The sequence below is a fragment of the Liolophura sinensis genome, chromosome 1, assembly GCF_032854445.1.
Source record: "Liolophura sinensis isolate JHLJ2023 chromosome 1, CUHK_Ljap_v2, whole genome shotgun sequence".
NCBI classification, from domain to species: Eukaryota; Metazoa; Mollusca; class Polyplacophora; order Chitonida; family Chitonidae; genus Liolophura; species Liolophura sinensis.
The window spans coordinates 51,064,369-51,078,703 of NC_088295.1; the positions used below are offsets into that span (position 1 = coordinate 51,064,369).

The window sequence follows — 14,335 nt, forward strand, 5'->3', positions numbered from 1 at the left end:
TATACGACGACAGCCAGCATTATGTTGGGTGGAACCGGGCACAGCCTGGAGGAAACCCACAACCATCCGCAGGTTGCTGGCAGACCTTCCCACGTACAGCCGGATAGGAAGCCAGCATGAGCTGAACTCACAGCGACTGCATTGGTGAGAGAATCCTGGGTCATAACACTGCGCTAGCGCGCTAACCAACTGACCCACGCAGGCCCCCCGAGTACAGGATTTAAGCTGCACTCCTATAAATAAATCAATAAATAAATAAGTACAAATCTGATAATAACATACACTGTTGTTTAGTACAGAAGGTTTAGTTTACTGGAATGATTCTTCAAGAAAGTCAATCACCCAAAGTACAATAAGAGCATTGTAACTTACAAAAAACACTGAACCACCTCCACATCCCTCAGGGACAGGATTCTGGAATAATGACTTCTTGGCAACAAGAACTCCTGCACAAAAAGAAAAATAATCTGAGAAATGTTGTAAGATCTAAACTGATTAATTTTTTCATTTTAACACCATATTTTTCATTTAATATACAAGTGCGATTAGTTTTAGAGTCTGGGGTAAATACATGTAACTGACCTTTGGTAAGTTACTAACAAACCTTCCCACTCGTTAATATGTATGTGGGCACCATATTGGTAGAAGACAAGTCCAAGTAATCAAACTCACCTGGGGTAGACACTCCTCCCACAAATTTATGTACTGACATAAAAACAGCATCCTTTGAACACAGAGAGCTGTCACAACTGAAACAGAAAGATGGGAATTAAGCAGAACTGAAATTCAGAAACAGAAATAAAAACCACAGAAACTGCCAATGTATATCTTATCTATCACAATGCAGTTAATCTATGATAACAGAACACGTAACAAAATTGAACACCTATTCAGATGAACACAATCTAAGCCCGAATATAGTACTACTATGTATAGTAGATACTTGAAACAATGAAATCTGATGACAACATTGTGCCACTGTGTCTACTGCATGTACATGAACTATCCACACAAATACTGACGACATTGTGCCACTGTGTCTACTGCATGTACATGAACTATCCACACAAATACTGACGACATTGTGCCACTGTGTCTACTGCATGTACATGAACTATCCACACAAATACTGACGACATTGTGCCACTGTGTCTACTGCATGTACATGAACTATCCACACAAATACTGACGACATTGTGCCACTGTGTCTACTGCATGTACATGAACCATCCACACAAATACTGACGACACTGTGCCACTGTGTCTACTGCATGTACATGAACTATCCACACAAACACTGACGACATTGTGCCACTGTGTCTACTGCATGTACATGAACTATCCACAAAAATACTGATGACATTATGCCACTGTGTCTACTGCATGTACATGGACTATCCACACAAATACTGACGACATTGTGCCACTGTGTCTACTGCATGTACATGAACTATCCACACAAATACTGACGACATTGTGCCACTGTGTCTACTGCATGTACATGGACTATCCACACAAATACTGAGGACATTGTGCCACTGTGTCTACTGCAGGTATAAAAACTATCCACACAAATACTGAGGACATTGTGCCACTGTGTCTACTGCAGGTATATGAACTATCCACACAAATACTGACGACATTGTGCCACTGTGTCTACTGCATGTACATGAACTATCCACACAAATACTGACGACATTGTGCCACTGTGTCTATTGCATGTACATGAACTATCCACACAAATACTGAGGACATTGTGCCACTGTGTCTACTGCATGTACATGGACTATCCACACAAATACTGAGGACATTGTGCCACTGTGTCTACTGCATGTACATGAACTATCCACACAAATACTGAGGACATTGTGCCACTGTGTCTACTGCATGTACATGGACTATCCACACAAATACTGAGGACATTGTGCCACTGTGTCTACTGCAGGTATATGAACTATCCACACAAATACTGACGACATTGTGCCACTGTGTCTACTGCAGGTATATGAACTATCCACACAAATACTGACGACATTGTGCCACTGTGTCTACTGCATGTACATGAACTATCCACACAAGTACTGAGGACATTGTGCCACTGTGTCTACTGCATGTACATGGACTATCCACACAAATACTGACGACATTGTGCCACTGTGTCTACTGCATGTACATGAACTATCCACACAAATACTGACGACACTGTGCCACTGTGTCTACTGCATGTACATGAACCATCCACACAAATACTGAGGACATTGTGCCACTGTGTCTACTGCATGTACATGGACTATCCACACAAATACTGACGACACTGTGCCACTGTGTCTACTGCATGTACATGGACTATCCACACAAATACTGACGACACTGTGCCACTGTGTCTACTGCATGTACATGGACTATCCACACAAACACTGACGACACTGTGCCACTGTGTCTACTGCATGTACATGGACTATCCACACAAATACTGACGACACTGTGCCACTGTGTCTACTGCATGTACATGGACTATCCACACAAATACTGACGACACTGTGCCACTGTGTCTACTGCATGTACATGGACTATCCACACAAATACTGACGACACTGTGCCACTGTGTCTACTGCATGTACATGGACTATCCACACAAATACTGACGACACTGTGCCACTGTGTCTACTGCATGTACATAAACTATCCACACAAATACTGACGACATTGTGCCACTGTGTCTACTGCATGTACATGGACTATCCACACAAATACTGACGACACTGTGCCACTGTGTCTACTGCATGTACATGAACTATCCACACAAATACTGACGACACTATGCCACTGTGTCTACTGCATGTACATGGACTATCCACACAAATACTGAGGACATTGTGCCACTGTGTCTACTGCAGGTACATGAACTATCCACACAAATACTGAGGACATTGTGCCACTGTGTCTACTGCATGTACATGAACTATCCACACAAATACTGATGACATTGTGCCACTGTGTCTACTGCATGTACATGAACTATCCACACAAATACTGATGACATTGTGCCACTGTGTCTACTGCATGTACATGAACTATCCACACAAATACTGACGACACTGTGCCACTGTGTCTACTGCATGTACATGGACTATCCACACAAATACTGACGACATTGTGCCACTGTGTCTACTGCATGTACATGAACTATCCACACAAATACTGACGACATTGTGCCACTGTGTCTACTGCATGTACATGGACTATCCACACAAATACTGACGACATTGTGCCACTGTGTCTACTGCATGTACATGAACTATCCACACAAATACTGACGACACTGTGCCACTGTGTCTACTGCATGTACATGGACTATCCACACAAATACTGACGACATTGTGCCACTGTGTCTACTGCATGTACATGGACTATCCACACAAATACTGAGGACATTGTGCCACTGTGTCTACTGCAGGTATATGAACTATCCACACAAATACTGAGGACATTGTGCCACTGTGTCTACTGCATGTACATGAACTATCCACAGAAATACTGAGGACATTGTGCCACTGTGTCTACTGCATGTATATGAACTATCCACACAAGTACTGACGACATTGTGCCACTGTGTCTACTGCATGTACATGAACTATCCACACAAGTACTGACGACATTGTGCCACTGTGTCTACTGCATGTACATGAACTATCCACACAAATACTGACGACATTGTGCCACTGTGTCTACTGCATGTACATGAACTATCCACACAAATACTGACGACATTGTGCCACTGTGTCTACTGCATGTACATGAACTATCCACACAAATACTGAGGACATTGTGCCCTTGTGTCTACTGCATGTACATGGACTATCCACACAAATACTGAGGACATTGTGCCACTGTGTCTACTGCAGGTATATGAACTATCCACACAAATACTGACGACATTGTGTCCCTGTGTCTACTGCATGTACATGAACTATCCACACAAATACTGACGACATTGTGCCACTGTGTCTACTGCAGGTATATGAACTATCCACACAAATACTGACGACATTGTGCCACTGTGTCTACTGCATGTACATGAACCATCCACACAAATACTGATGACATTGTGCCACTGTGTCTACTGCATGTACATGGACTATCCACAAAAATACTGACGACACTGTGCCACTGTGTCTACTGCATGTACATGGACTATCCACAGAAATACTGAGGACATTGTGCCACTGTGTCTACTGCATGTACATGGACTATCCACAGAAATACTGAGGACACTGTGCCACTGTGTCTACTGCATGTACATGGACTATCCACAGAAATACTGAGGACATTGTGCCACTGTGTCTACTGCATGTACATGAACCATCCACACAAATACTGACGACATTGTGCCACTGTGTCTACTGCATGTACATGAACTATCCACACAAATACTGACGACATTGTGCCACTGTGTCTACTGCATGTACATGAACTATCCACACAAATACTGACGACATTGTGCCACTGTGTCTACTGCATGTACATGAACTATCCACACAAACACTGACGACATTGTGCCACTGTGTCTACTGCATGTACATGGACTATCCACACAAATACTGACGACATTGTGCCACTGTGTCTACTGCATGTACATGGACTATCCACACAAATACTGAGGACATTGTGCCACTGTGTCTACTGCATGTACATGAACTATCCACACAAATACTGAGGACATTGTGCCACTGTGTCTACTGCATGTACATGGACTATCCACACAAATACTGAGGACATTGTGCCCTTGTGTCTACTGCATGTACATGGACTATCCACACAAATACTGACGACATTGTGCCACTGTGTCTACTGCATGTACATGAACTATCCACACAAATACTGACGACATTGTGCCACTGTGTCTACTGCATGTACATGGACTATCCACAAAAATACTGACGACACTGTGCCACTGTGTCTACTGCGTGTACATGAACTATGCACACAAATATTGACGACACTGTGCCACTGTGTCTACTGCATGTACATGGACCATCCACACAAATACTGACGACACTGTGCCACTGTGTCTACTGCATGTATATGAACTATCCACACAAATACTGACGACATTGTGCCACTGTGTCTACTGCATGTACATGGACTATCCACACAAATACTGACGACATTGTGCCACTGTGTCTACTGCATGTACATGGACCATCCACACAAATACTGAAGACACTGTGCCACTGTGTCTACTGCATGTACATGAACTATCCACACAAATACTGACGACATTGTGCCACTGTGTCTACTGCATGTACATGAACTATCCACACAAATATTGAATCTGCACATACAAATGATTTGTGATTGTAGCCTGGGCATTAAAGCATTTTGGAAAATGGCAATTTGCTTGCCATAGAATTAGGTCTGCTGGCAACGGTACTTTGTGACACAGCATCTGCACGAATTACATCTAACCACAAAAAGTGAGGTACATTGAATATACAGGCCAAACAAGAGGTAAAAGACAACCGCTCACCATAACATAAAACAACCCACTTTTGCAAGGACATATAAAACTTTAAATAGCAGAATTTGTGTGGTGTTTTTTAAGCTTCCAAGCCAAAAGCCTTTATTGTTCTTCTTCTAATTATTTAATTATTCTTCCCGGCTGTGAGCGTAATGCTGTATCTTTCATGCGTTAGGCATTGACAACTTGCTATGTCTTCTAAAGAGACAAAGGCCAGCTAAATATAGGTGAGCCAGGGACAATACAAAACTAATCAAGGGTTACTATCTACCGTTGCCTGTATGATGTTACAGTGGGTGACAGTGAAGAATTGTATCTGATTTTCCTTCCAAATGAAAACTGTGGTGCTCTGATGATATGTTCAGAACAAATATATGTTGGATCATCCCAGTTTTAAGCTTACTTTAAAGATATTTTACATTATACAGTGAATTAGTACCACAAAACATTGCGACAGCCCTCCTATTGCCCTAGCTTCCTAAAGTCAAGAGCAACACCCTCCAAAGAGCATTATACAGTCTCACAGTTGGGAAGAGATGAATATGTCGCTTGGTTGGAAACAGTTGCTGTAACCAAAGGCAGAAAATTTTACCGTTGAAATGCTTTTTTTCTTCTCACATATAACTTTTTTAATCTAAACAAATTGAGAAAAACAGAAAAGACAACTGAGCTTCACGCACCTAGATCTGATTGGATTCATGTCAACTCTGACGTAAGGGGCAGCTGTGGCGTAATCCCAGAATGCAAGAGCTCCATGGCGATGAAGGCACTCTGTCACAGAGTCAACATCTGTTAAAATTCCAGTAATGTTTGATGCAGCAGAAAAACAGCCAATCAACTGTTTTCCACTGGGCTGCCACTTCTGGAAATCAGCCAGAAAGTAACATTAGCATGGTTTAACCCTATGTTTTAAAAGTTCTGGGATGTAAAAAAAAAACAGATTCTTTTACAAAGCATATTCTGACAGTTTTATCATAGAGGGTAAATGCCTCTTTTAAACAGAATATTGCTTCTTTAAGAAATTGAGTTACAATAAAAGATAGTGAGTTTCACTGTGTTTTCTTTAGAAGGGGTACAATACAAGGGGGACAACCTATACAACCATAGATTAACCATTTTTAAGTTTAAGTTTAAATTCAGGTTAGTTACATTCACATGGTGTTATTCGCCAAATCGTATATGAAATAGCATTTGTCCCGTTTCCATTCCACCTGGCAAATTTGACACGTCGATACAAAAAAACTACAACATACACTAGTAAATGTTGCTTAAAAATTTTTCATATCAAGAAATCTGCACCTAGTATGCTGAAAATGGATATAATGTGCAACTTGTGAGGGTGTTCATAGTTACCCGAAGTTCTGTGATCAAGTGGTCCAGGCTTATCTGTCCGAATTCATCCTCACGTATCTGCACCACCTAGACGTACAACAAAGTCATGACATTAGTTTTTTGTTTATGATTTGCTACCAATCACAGGCCACACTTCAATGTAGCTGAACTTTCTCTCAAGCATCACTGTGGTTCTTCAATACAGGCCATAAAGTTTACTGAACAATAAGGGGGGTAAGCGTGCATGATGTCATGAGCTGTTGTACAGTTAGTGAAAGGTCAGAAGTTCACTGAACAACAAGGAGGGTAAGCGTGCATGATGTCATGAGCCCTTGTACAGTTAGTGAAAGGTCAGAAGTTCACTGAACAACAAGAGGGGTAAGCGAGCATGATGTCATGAGCTGTTGTACAGTTAGTGAAAGGTCAGAAGTTCACTGAACAACAAGGGGGGTAAGCGTGCATGATGTCATGAGCTGTTGTACAGTTAGTGAAAGGTCAGAAGTTACTGAACAACAAGGAGGGTAAGCATGCATGATGTCATGAGCTCTTGTACAGTTAGTGAAAGGCCAGAAATTACTGAACAACAAGGGGGGTAAGCATGCATGATGTCATGAGCCCTTGTACAGTTAGTGAAAGGTCAGAAGTTACTGAACAACAAGGAGAGTAAGCATGCATGATGTCATGAGCTCTTGTACAATTAGTGAAAGGTCAGAAGTTACATGTATTTGTATCAGACAGAGATTGTTTACTTAAAGGGCTACTTTGGTGTCAAAACATCTGTGTCTTAAAAGCAAGGTGAACTGATAAAGACTGGGATGGTCTGAATTGCTCTCCTAAATTGTGAAAATATTGCAGTGAATTAAAACTAATATTGTACACTTCATCAAAGTATACGGAAACAAAGTATTTTTGCTCCTTCCACTTTGCCTGGTGTGACGTCACCCAGGAAAACATGACGTCATCAATCGATGACGTATATCCACAAATGACGATGCCCTTTCAAACGCTCTTGACATCATCCCAGGATAAATGTGTTAATTAATGTCACATCTGCCTGATTCGACATCATACAGGGAATACTACCACGTCACATCAGGAAAATTTTACCGACACAGCCGAAGATATTGTTTTTCAAGGAATCTTCAGTTATATGGGTTAAATAGTGTTATGCATCAAAATCCCACTGAAAGATAGTGTTAGGCTTACTCCGAAGGATTTCTTTCATACCATTGTAATATTTCTACCCAATTTGTATTCTGACCAAAGAATAATTAAAACTGATACCCCCAAAATGCCTCAGTCAAGTAGTTTGAAAATGTCAACTGGATTTTGAAAATCTGGATATCGTTGATGCCCTAGTAACATTTGTTTGGTCTTCTTTATTCATAATAACAAGGTGACATGAAGTCACAGTTACTTCAATATAAAAAGAAATCTCTTTTGGCGTCGTACTAATTTGCCCAGTTATGGACAGCAAAAGCAAATGATTGAGTTCAGATATGTCAATTCAACAGAACAGAAAACTGAGAGACTATATAGGAGAATGATGCCAATTTGCAGTTTACACAGTTCAAACTGAACTTTCTGAATATTTCTTCCAATACGCGACAAAGCCCTTTCAGAAAAATCTTTTTGTTTTTAGGCAATAATTAATTTTCTCAGTACAGTAGTTCCATTTTGGTCGTTACGCCAAAACAGAAATAGTAAGTTAAATCTTCCACCCATTAAGGTGAGATATTTGAATAAAAAAAGCCATGTGTACAACATCAAAGGCATTCATAAGTAAATACCAACATTTGCTCCGTATTCTCGCCAAGGTAACAAAATAGAATGGTGTTCATAGGGTCCTACAAATACCACCTGTAACATAAAGAAGAAGTACAGTGTTAGTGGACCATTTTAAGTAAAACGTTTCATATAACTTTATAGAGCCATATACAATTACAGTGTTAACCATTTGGGTGAAAGCTCAACTGTATTTATTTATTTACTTGATTGGTGTTTTACTCCGTACTCAAGAATATTTCACTTTTGCGACGTTGGCCAGGATTACAATGGGAGGAAACCAAGCAGAGCCCCGGGTAAACCCACGACCATCCGCAGGTTGCTGGCAGACCTTCCCAGGTATGGCCGGAGAGGAAGCCAGCACGAGCTGGACTTAAACTCACAGCAACCACATTGGTGAGAGGCTCCTGGGTCATTACGCTGCACTAACGCTCTAACCCCAAAAGCTCAACTGTACAATCCAGACGTAATACCACCAGTCCTTCTGTTGACTGGATAATCAAGAGCCTTCTAACTACAGGAGAGATCACATCACATTTCATGTCAAAGTAGTGTAAATCTACGATCATTCCTTCAGTCATTCTGACATAACTGATCCTTTAACAACTGGTCTATCAAATCACAAATAATCTGAGAAACAAATGTACCACTGTCAATAAATGTTAAAATGGCTTTTAACATTTAAGATTTTGAGTATTTCTTGAGGATTTGAGACAATGACAATACTATTATGAGATAAAATAAATTTGTAAATCTTCCTTACATTTTGACTCCATGTCTCTCCCAAGTATCTCTTACACATATACACGCAGGAATTAGACAATATGGTGCAAACAAAATGCACGATGAGCCTGACAAACAACCTTACATGTACGAAATATTGTCATCAAGTTAATGTTTTCACCATTATTTGTTAACCAGAAAAGTTGTCTTACAGGCGGCTCTGGTAGTTTTAACCCATGAATGATCTTGTGCACCGCGCCCGTACACCCACTGCCGACAAATATCACTGCGTCATGTTCACTGGCATTCACAGCACTCCGTACTATATCTCTGAAAATAAAACAGAAATCAAACATCACATTGGACAAGTTTGTTGTTTGGTTTGCTTGGAATTTGCTGTTACTTTTTAACATTACTGTGATCATAAAAAGACTGTGTATGCTCACCATATACAGAGCACTTAACCTACCAAAAAGGCTATCTACAGAGCACTTAACCTACCAAAAATGACATCTGAGCAAGTCACAACATTCTAACAGCCGGCCTTCCAGGACCTGACCTTTCACCTTTTCATCTAAGGTGCAAACAGTGTTCATTCTAAGAACAAAATTTTGTGCGCATGCGAGGTAAAGAAAATTTTGTGAAACTTAATAAATCCTAAAAGTGACCACACAAACCAATGTAAATCTATACCTGAAGAAGATGACTCAATTGTCAATGGGAGACTTGAGGACGAACTACACAGAAGGTACAAATGACAGAAGAGCACGTTTTCTTCTGTGAGGCTGCAGTGCATGTGTACTTCATACATGTTTTATGAGCACATATACACTGATAATTATGACGTAATAAAGATAAGAACCTGAGCTCACAGCTTTGGACCGTCTTGGTACAGGCGGGAAGGAGTTTTACAAGTTCCCCATTAAAGCTCAGTCAGGTTTAAAAAGGTCTCTGATTCGAAAAACTATTTACCTCTTTTATTTTACCTTATTTCAAGTCTGCAGACTGGTCACACTGGTGGATGTGTCAGTGTTACCTACCTGGTCTCATGTCGGTATAGTAGTGTCCGTAGACTGGTCACACTGATGGTTGTGACAGTGTTGTCTGTACACTAGTCACACTGGCGGTCGTGACAGAGCCTCATGTCTGTACAGTGTTGCCTGTAGACTGGTCACACTGGTGGTTGTGTCAGTGTTACCTACCTGGTATCATGTCTATACAGTGTTGTCTGTAGACTGGTCACACTGGTGCTTGTGTCAGTGTTACCTACCTGGCCTCATGTCTGTACAGTGTTGTTTGTAGACTAGTCACACTGGTGGTTGTGTCAGTGTTACCTACCTGGCCTCATGTGTGTACAGTGTTGTCTGTAGACTGGTCACACTGGTCGTTGTGTCAGTGTTACCTACCTGGCCTCATGTCTGTACAGTGTTGTCTGTAGACTGGTCACACTGGTGGTTATGTCAGTGTTACCTACCTGGCCTCGTGTCTGTACAGTGTTGTCTGTAGACTGGTCACACCGGTGGTTGTGTCAGTGTTACCTACCTGGCCTCATGTCTGTACAGTGTTGTCTGTAGACTGGTCACATGGGTGGTTGTGTTAGTGTTACCTACCTGGCCTCGTGTCTGTACAGTGTTGTCTGTAGACTGGTCACACTGGTCGTTGTGTCAGTTTTACCTTCCTGGTCTCATGTCTGTACAGTGTTGTCTGTAGACTGGTCACACTGGTGCTTGTGACAGTGGTACCTACCTGGCCTCATGTCTGTACAGTGTTGTCTGTAGACTGGTCACACTGGTGGTTGTGACAGTGTTACCTACCTGGCCTCATGTCTGTACAGTGTTGTCTGTAGACTGGTCACACTGGTGGTTGTGTCAGTGTTACCTACCTGGCCTCATGTCTGTACAGTGTTGTCTGTAGACTGGTCACACTGGTTGTTGTGTGAGTGTTCCCGTATTCTGGTAATACTTCGGATCGGATAAAGTCTTCTATGAATGATAAGCTTCTGGAAAAGACAGGTCAGGTCATTGGCATTAATGATCACAATTCAGGATTAAACCTTAAAAGAAAATACACCTCTCAGAGTAGTTATACTGGACATGAAAGTGTGCCTCATATAGTCCCTCAAGAAAAAGCATAAAGTCTGGTGATTTTACACGAAAGTACAAGCTACCAACGATAGAAGCCAAGCAAAAGTGCTGTACCTCTATCAGGGTAGTCATATTTTAAACCTATAATGATATCTGCAGATTGTTAGTTAATGAGAGAGTAGAATTGTGGGAAATCTCATTAAGCCACTGATTTATTAGTGCCCAAAAGTGTACATTAGTCTAGAAGCCAACATGAAGTAGACAAGATTAATCCGAAAATCTATTGAAATCTATGCAGTAGTACCTCCAGAGCTCAGAATGAAACATACACCATTATTACTCGTTTACACAAAAAAATTATGAATATGACCTACAACCAAAAGAAACCTTACAGTTTCAAAGTGAACATCTTTTGATTTATTTCTTCATTTGATTGGTATTTTAGGGCGTATTCAAGAATATTTCACTTTAAATATGCAACAGCAGCCAGCATTATGGTGGGGGGAAACCCACAACCATCCATAGGTTTCTGGCAAATCTCCTCACATACCAACATCTTCTGAGCTTTTCCTTCTCTTTCAATCTCCCGCTTATAAAGTTACACTAGCAGAAGTTGATAAACATAATATTTCTGAAACACACGCTCAAACTAAAAACAGCACATAGCTTCAATACAACATTTTACAAGGAAAGCATGTACCTGCAAGGAATACAGCTTTAAAAAATAAATTTTACTAATACAATTAGGGTATGATTACTAATAGCAATAAAATATATCCCACAAATCGTTCTATCACATACCTTCCTGAGGCTGTATAGTCCATGTACATCACTACAAAAAATATTCAAAATGTGAAAGATAGCAGTAAAAGTAGAATGTACAATCCATACAAAAAGCTAAAATACATTATTCACATTCATGGTCACGAATGCAAAGACATGGTGCTGATTTTTAAAAAATCTGCATTACTTAGTACGAACCCTGAATGAGAATGATCGGATTCATTATACTTCACCAGTGCAAATTATTTAATTTTTCCAATGGTGGCAAATTAGTTTAGTGCATTACTTTCATATTGTTTTCTTATTTGACATTCAATTGGGCCTTGATGCTTAGCCACCGGTATCGCTGTAAGGAACATAACAGCTTTAATTTGAATTTTTTATTTGATTTCATGGGATGAAACTGGACAGAACCCAGAGAAAACCCACAACCATTCTCAGGTTGTTGCCAGACCTTCCCACATACAACTGGAAAGGAAGCCAGAATGAGCTGGAGTTGAACTCATGGCAGTCACACTGGTAAGAGGCTCCTGGGTTAGCATGCTGCACTAGCACACTAAACACCAGGTCACGAATAGATGTCCCAATAAAGGAATATGTATATGTCGGGATAACTGTGGGCAGCTATAGATATACAACCAAGGAATGGGGACTGTAAATGAACATCTGAACAGCCAACAAACTACAAGGACAGCAACCTTAATTGTCATTACTGGTACAATTTACAAAAGCTGTGGAATGTAACTCTGTGTATCAAGTAACACCAAGTGTTGAGAGAGTTACGGGGAATAACTGCTTCTAATGTGTCGGATCGATGTACGCCACATTTACCCCATATTCACACACGCATTAAATCTTCCCTAGTGTAAATCGATGTCAACTGAGTGATACCCATAATCAACTAATCTGTTCTGAGTCTCGCTGAACGAAAAACGATCCATGACAACTGCACAAATTCACAAAATAAATACATTTTCAGACGCTACACCCACTGTGGCCGTAAGCCGTCTGTCACCATTGGGATCACTTGTGAGAAGAAACAAGGCTTAAGCAATAAGCGCCATCCGACGACAGGGGGAGTGAACCAGCCAAACGGACAATCAGACTTGCCTAGTGTTACTATAATGACTGCCAAAGGCATTATCTCCCTTCAACGACCTTATTTTTTTTTTTCTGTACTCACATCGATCACGCAACTCGTATGTATGACTATCAGAATGGGATGGTGGCCACAGTGCGTATAGTGTCTGACAATGTATTTATTTTGTAAAGTTGTATTGTTGTCATGGATCGTTTTTGGTTCAGCGAGACTCAGAACAAACTAGTTGATTGCACCTGGGGACCACTTGGTTGACATCCATTTACGATAAGAAAGATTTAATGCGCGTGTAAAGATGCGGTAGATATGGCTTATCCCCGATATGCCATATTAAAAGCAGTTATCCTCCGTAATTCTCCCAACACTCTGTGTTGGTCGATACAGACTGTTACATTCCGCAACTAAATTTACAACTGCCCAACAGGTGTAAATTTTCGTTCACTGTCGACAAAAAAAGAAACAACCGAGTACTTCCAAATTCGTGAATACGGCCTTAAACAGCAATGAATCAAAGAATCAATCTTCTACTTTCTATTTACGAAAACTGGGTCCTTAATGACAGACTCATAACCATTGTGATTTATGTGAAGTCAAACCTTTCCTTGGTCCAAAAGGTCCATTGAAAACCTTGTCCTTCCCAATGACACTTTCTGATACTAACTGAAGCAGCCCAGTGACATCTGATGAATAATTTCGTAATGATTTTTTATGATCTAATTCTTGAGGAAGAGCATAAAATTTTCTGTTTCTAGCAGCCTGCTGGCTGCCATTTTCACGTGGCCTGTTCACGTCCATGTCTATACACCTTTCCGGGAACCACCGTAGGATTCGGAAGCCAGTAAAAAAAAAAAACTGGTACAGTACATGGTTTAAATCATTATCCTTTAATCTGGATTTACATGAATAACGAATTTCATCTTCAACGATATACCCTTTACAAGTAAAGCTCTGTTTAAAAATAAATAAATAAACTGTCAAAAAAAAGAAAGAAAGAAAAACGTTCATTTT

At 40.6% G+C, this 14,335-nt stretch overlaps 1 protein-coding gene across 1 annotated transcript in view; it reads right to left on the reverse strand.

Moving 5' to 3' along the window:
• LOC135461904 (uncharacterized) overlaps window positions 1–14,122 on the reverse strand; it is a 36,391-nt gene extending 22,269 nt beyond the window's left edge. The window contains exons 1-9 of the mRNA XM_064739191.1: window positions 13,924–14,122; window positions 12,247–12,277; window positions 11,244–11,360; window positions 9,574–9,691; window positions 8,648–8,713; window positions 6,875–6,940; window positions 6,202–6,383; window positions 673–749; window positions 373–446 (exon numbers count right to left, since the gene is read on the reverse strand). Coding sequence (XP_064595261.1) covers window positions 373–446; window positions 673–749; window positions 6,202–6,383; window positions 6,875–6,940; window positions 8,648–8,713; window positions 9,574–9,691; window positions 11,244–11,360; window positions 12,247–12,277; window positions 13,924–14,122 — 930 coding nt within the window. The remainder of the gene's footprint in view (window positions 1–372; window positions 447–672; window positions 750–6,201; window positions 6,384–6,874; window positions 6,941–8,647; window positions 8,714–9,573; window positions 9,692–11,243; window positions 11,361–12,246; window positions 12,278–13,923) is intronic.
• Window positions 14,123–14,335: the final 213 nt, after the last annotated feature.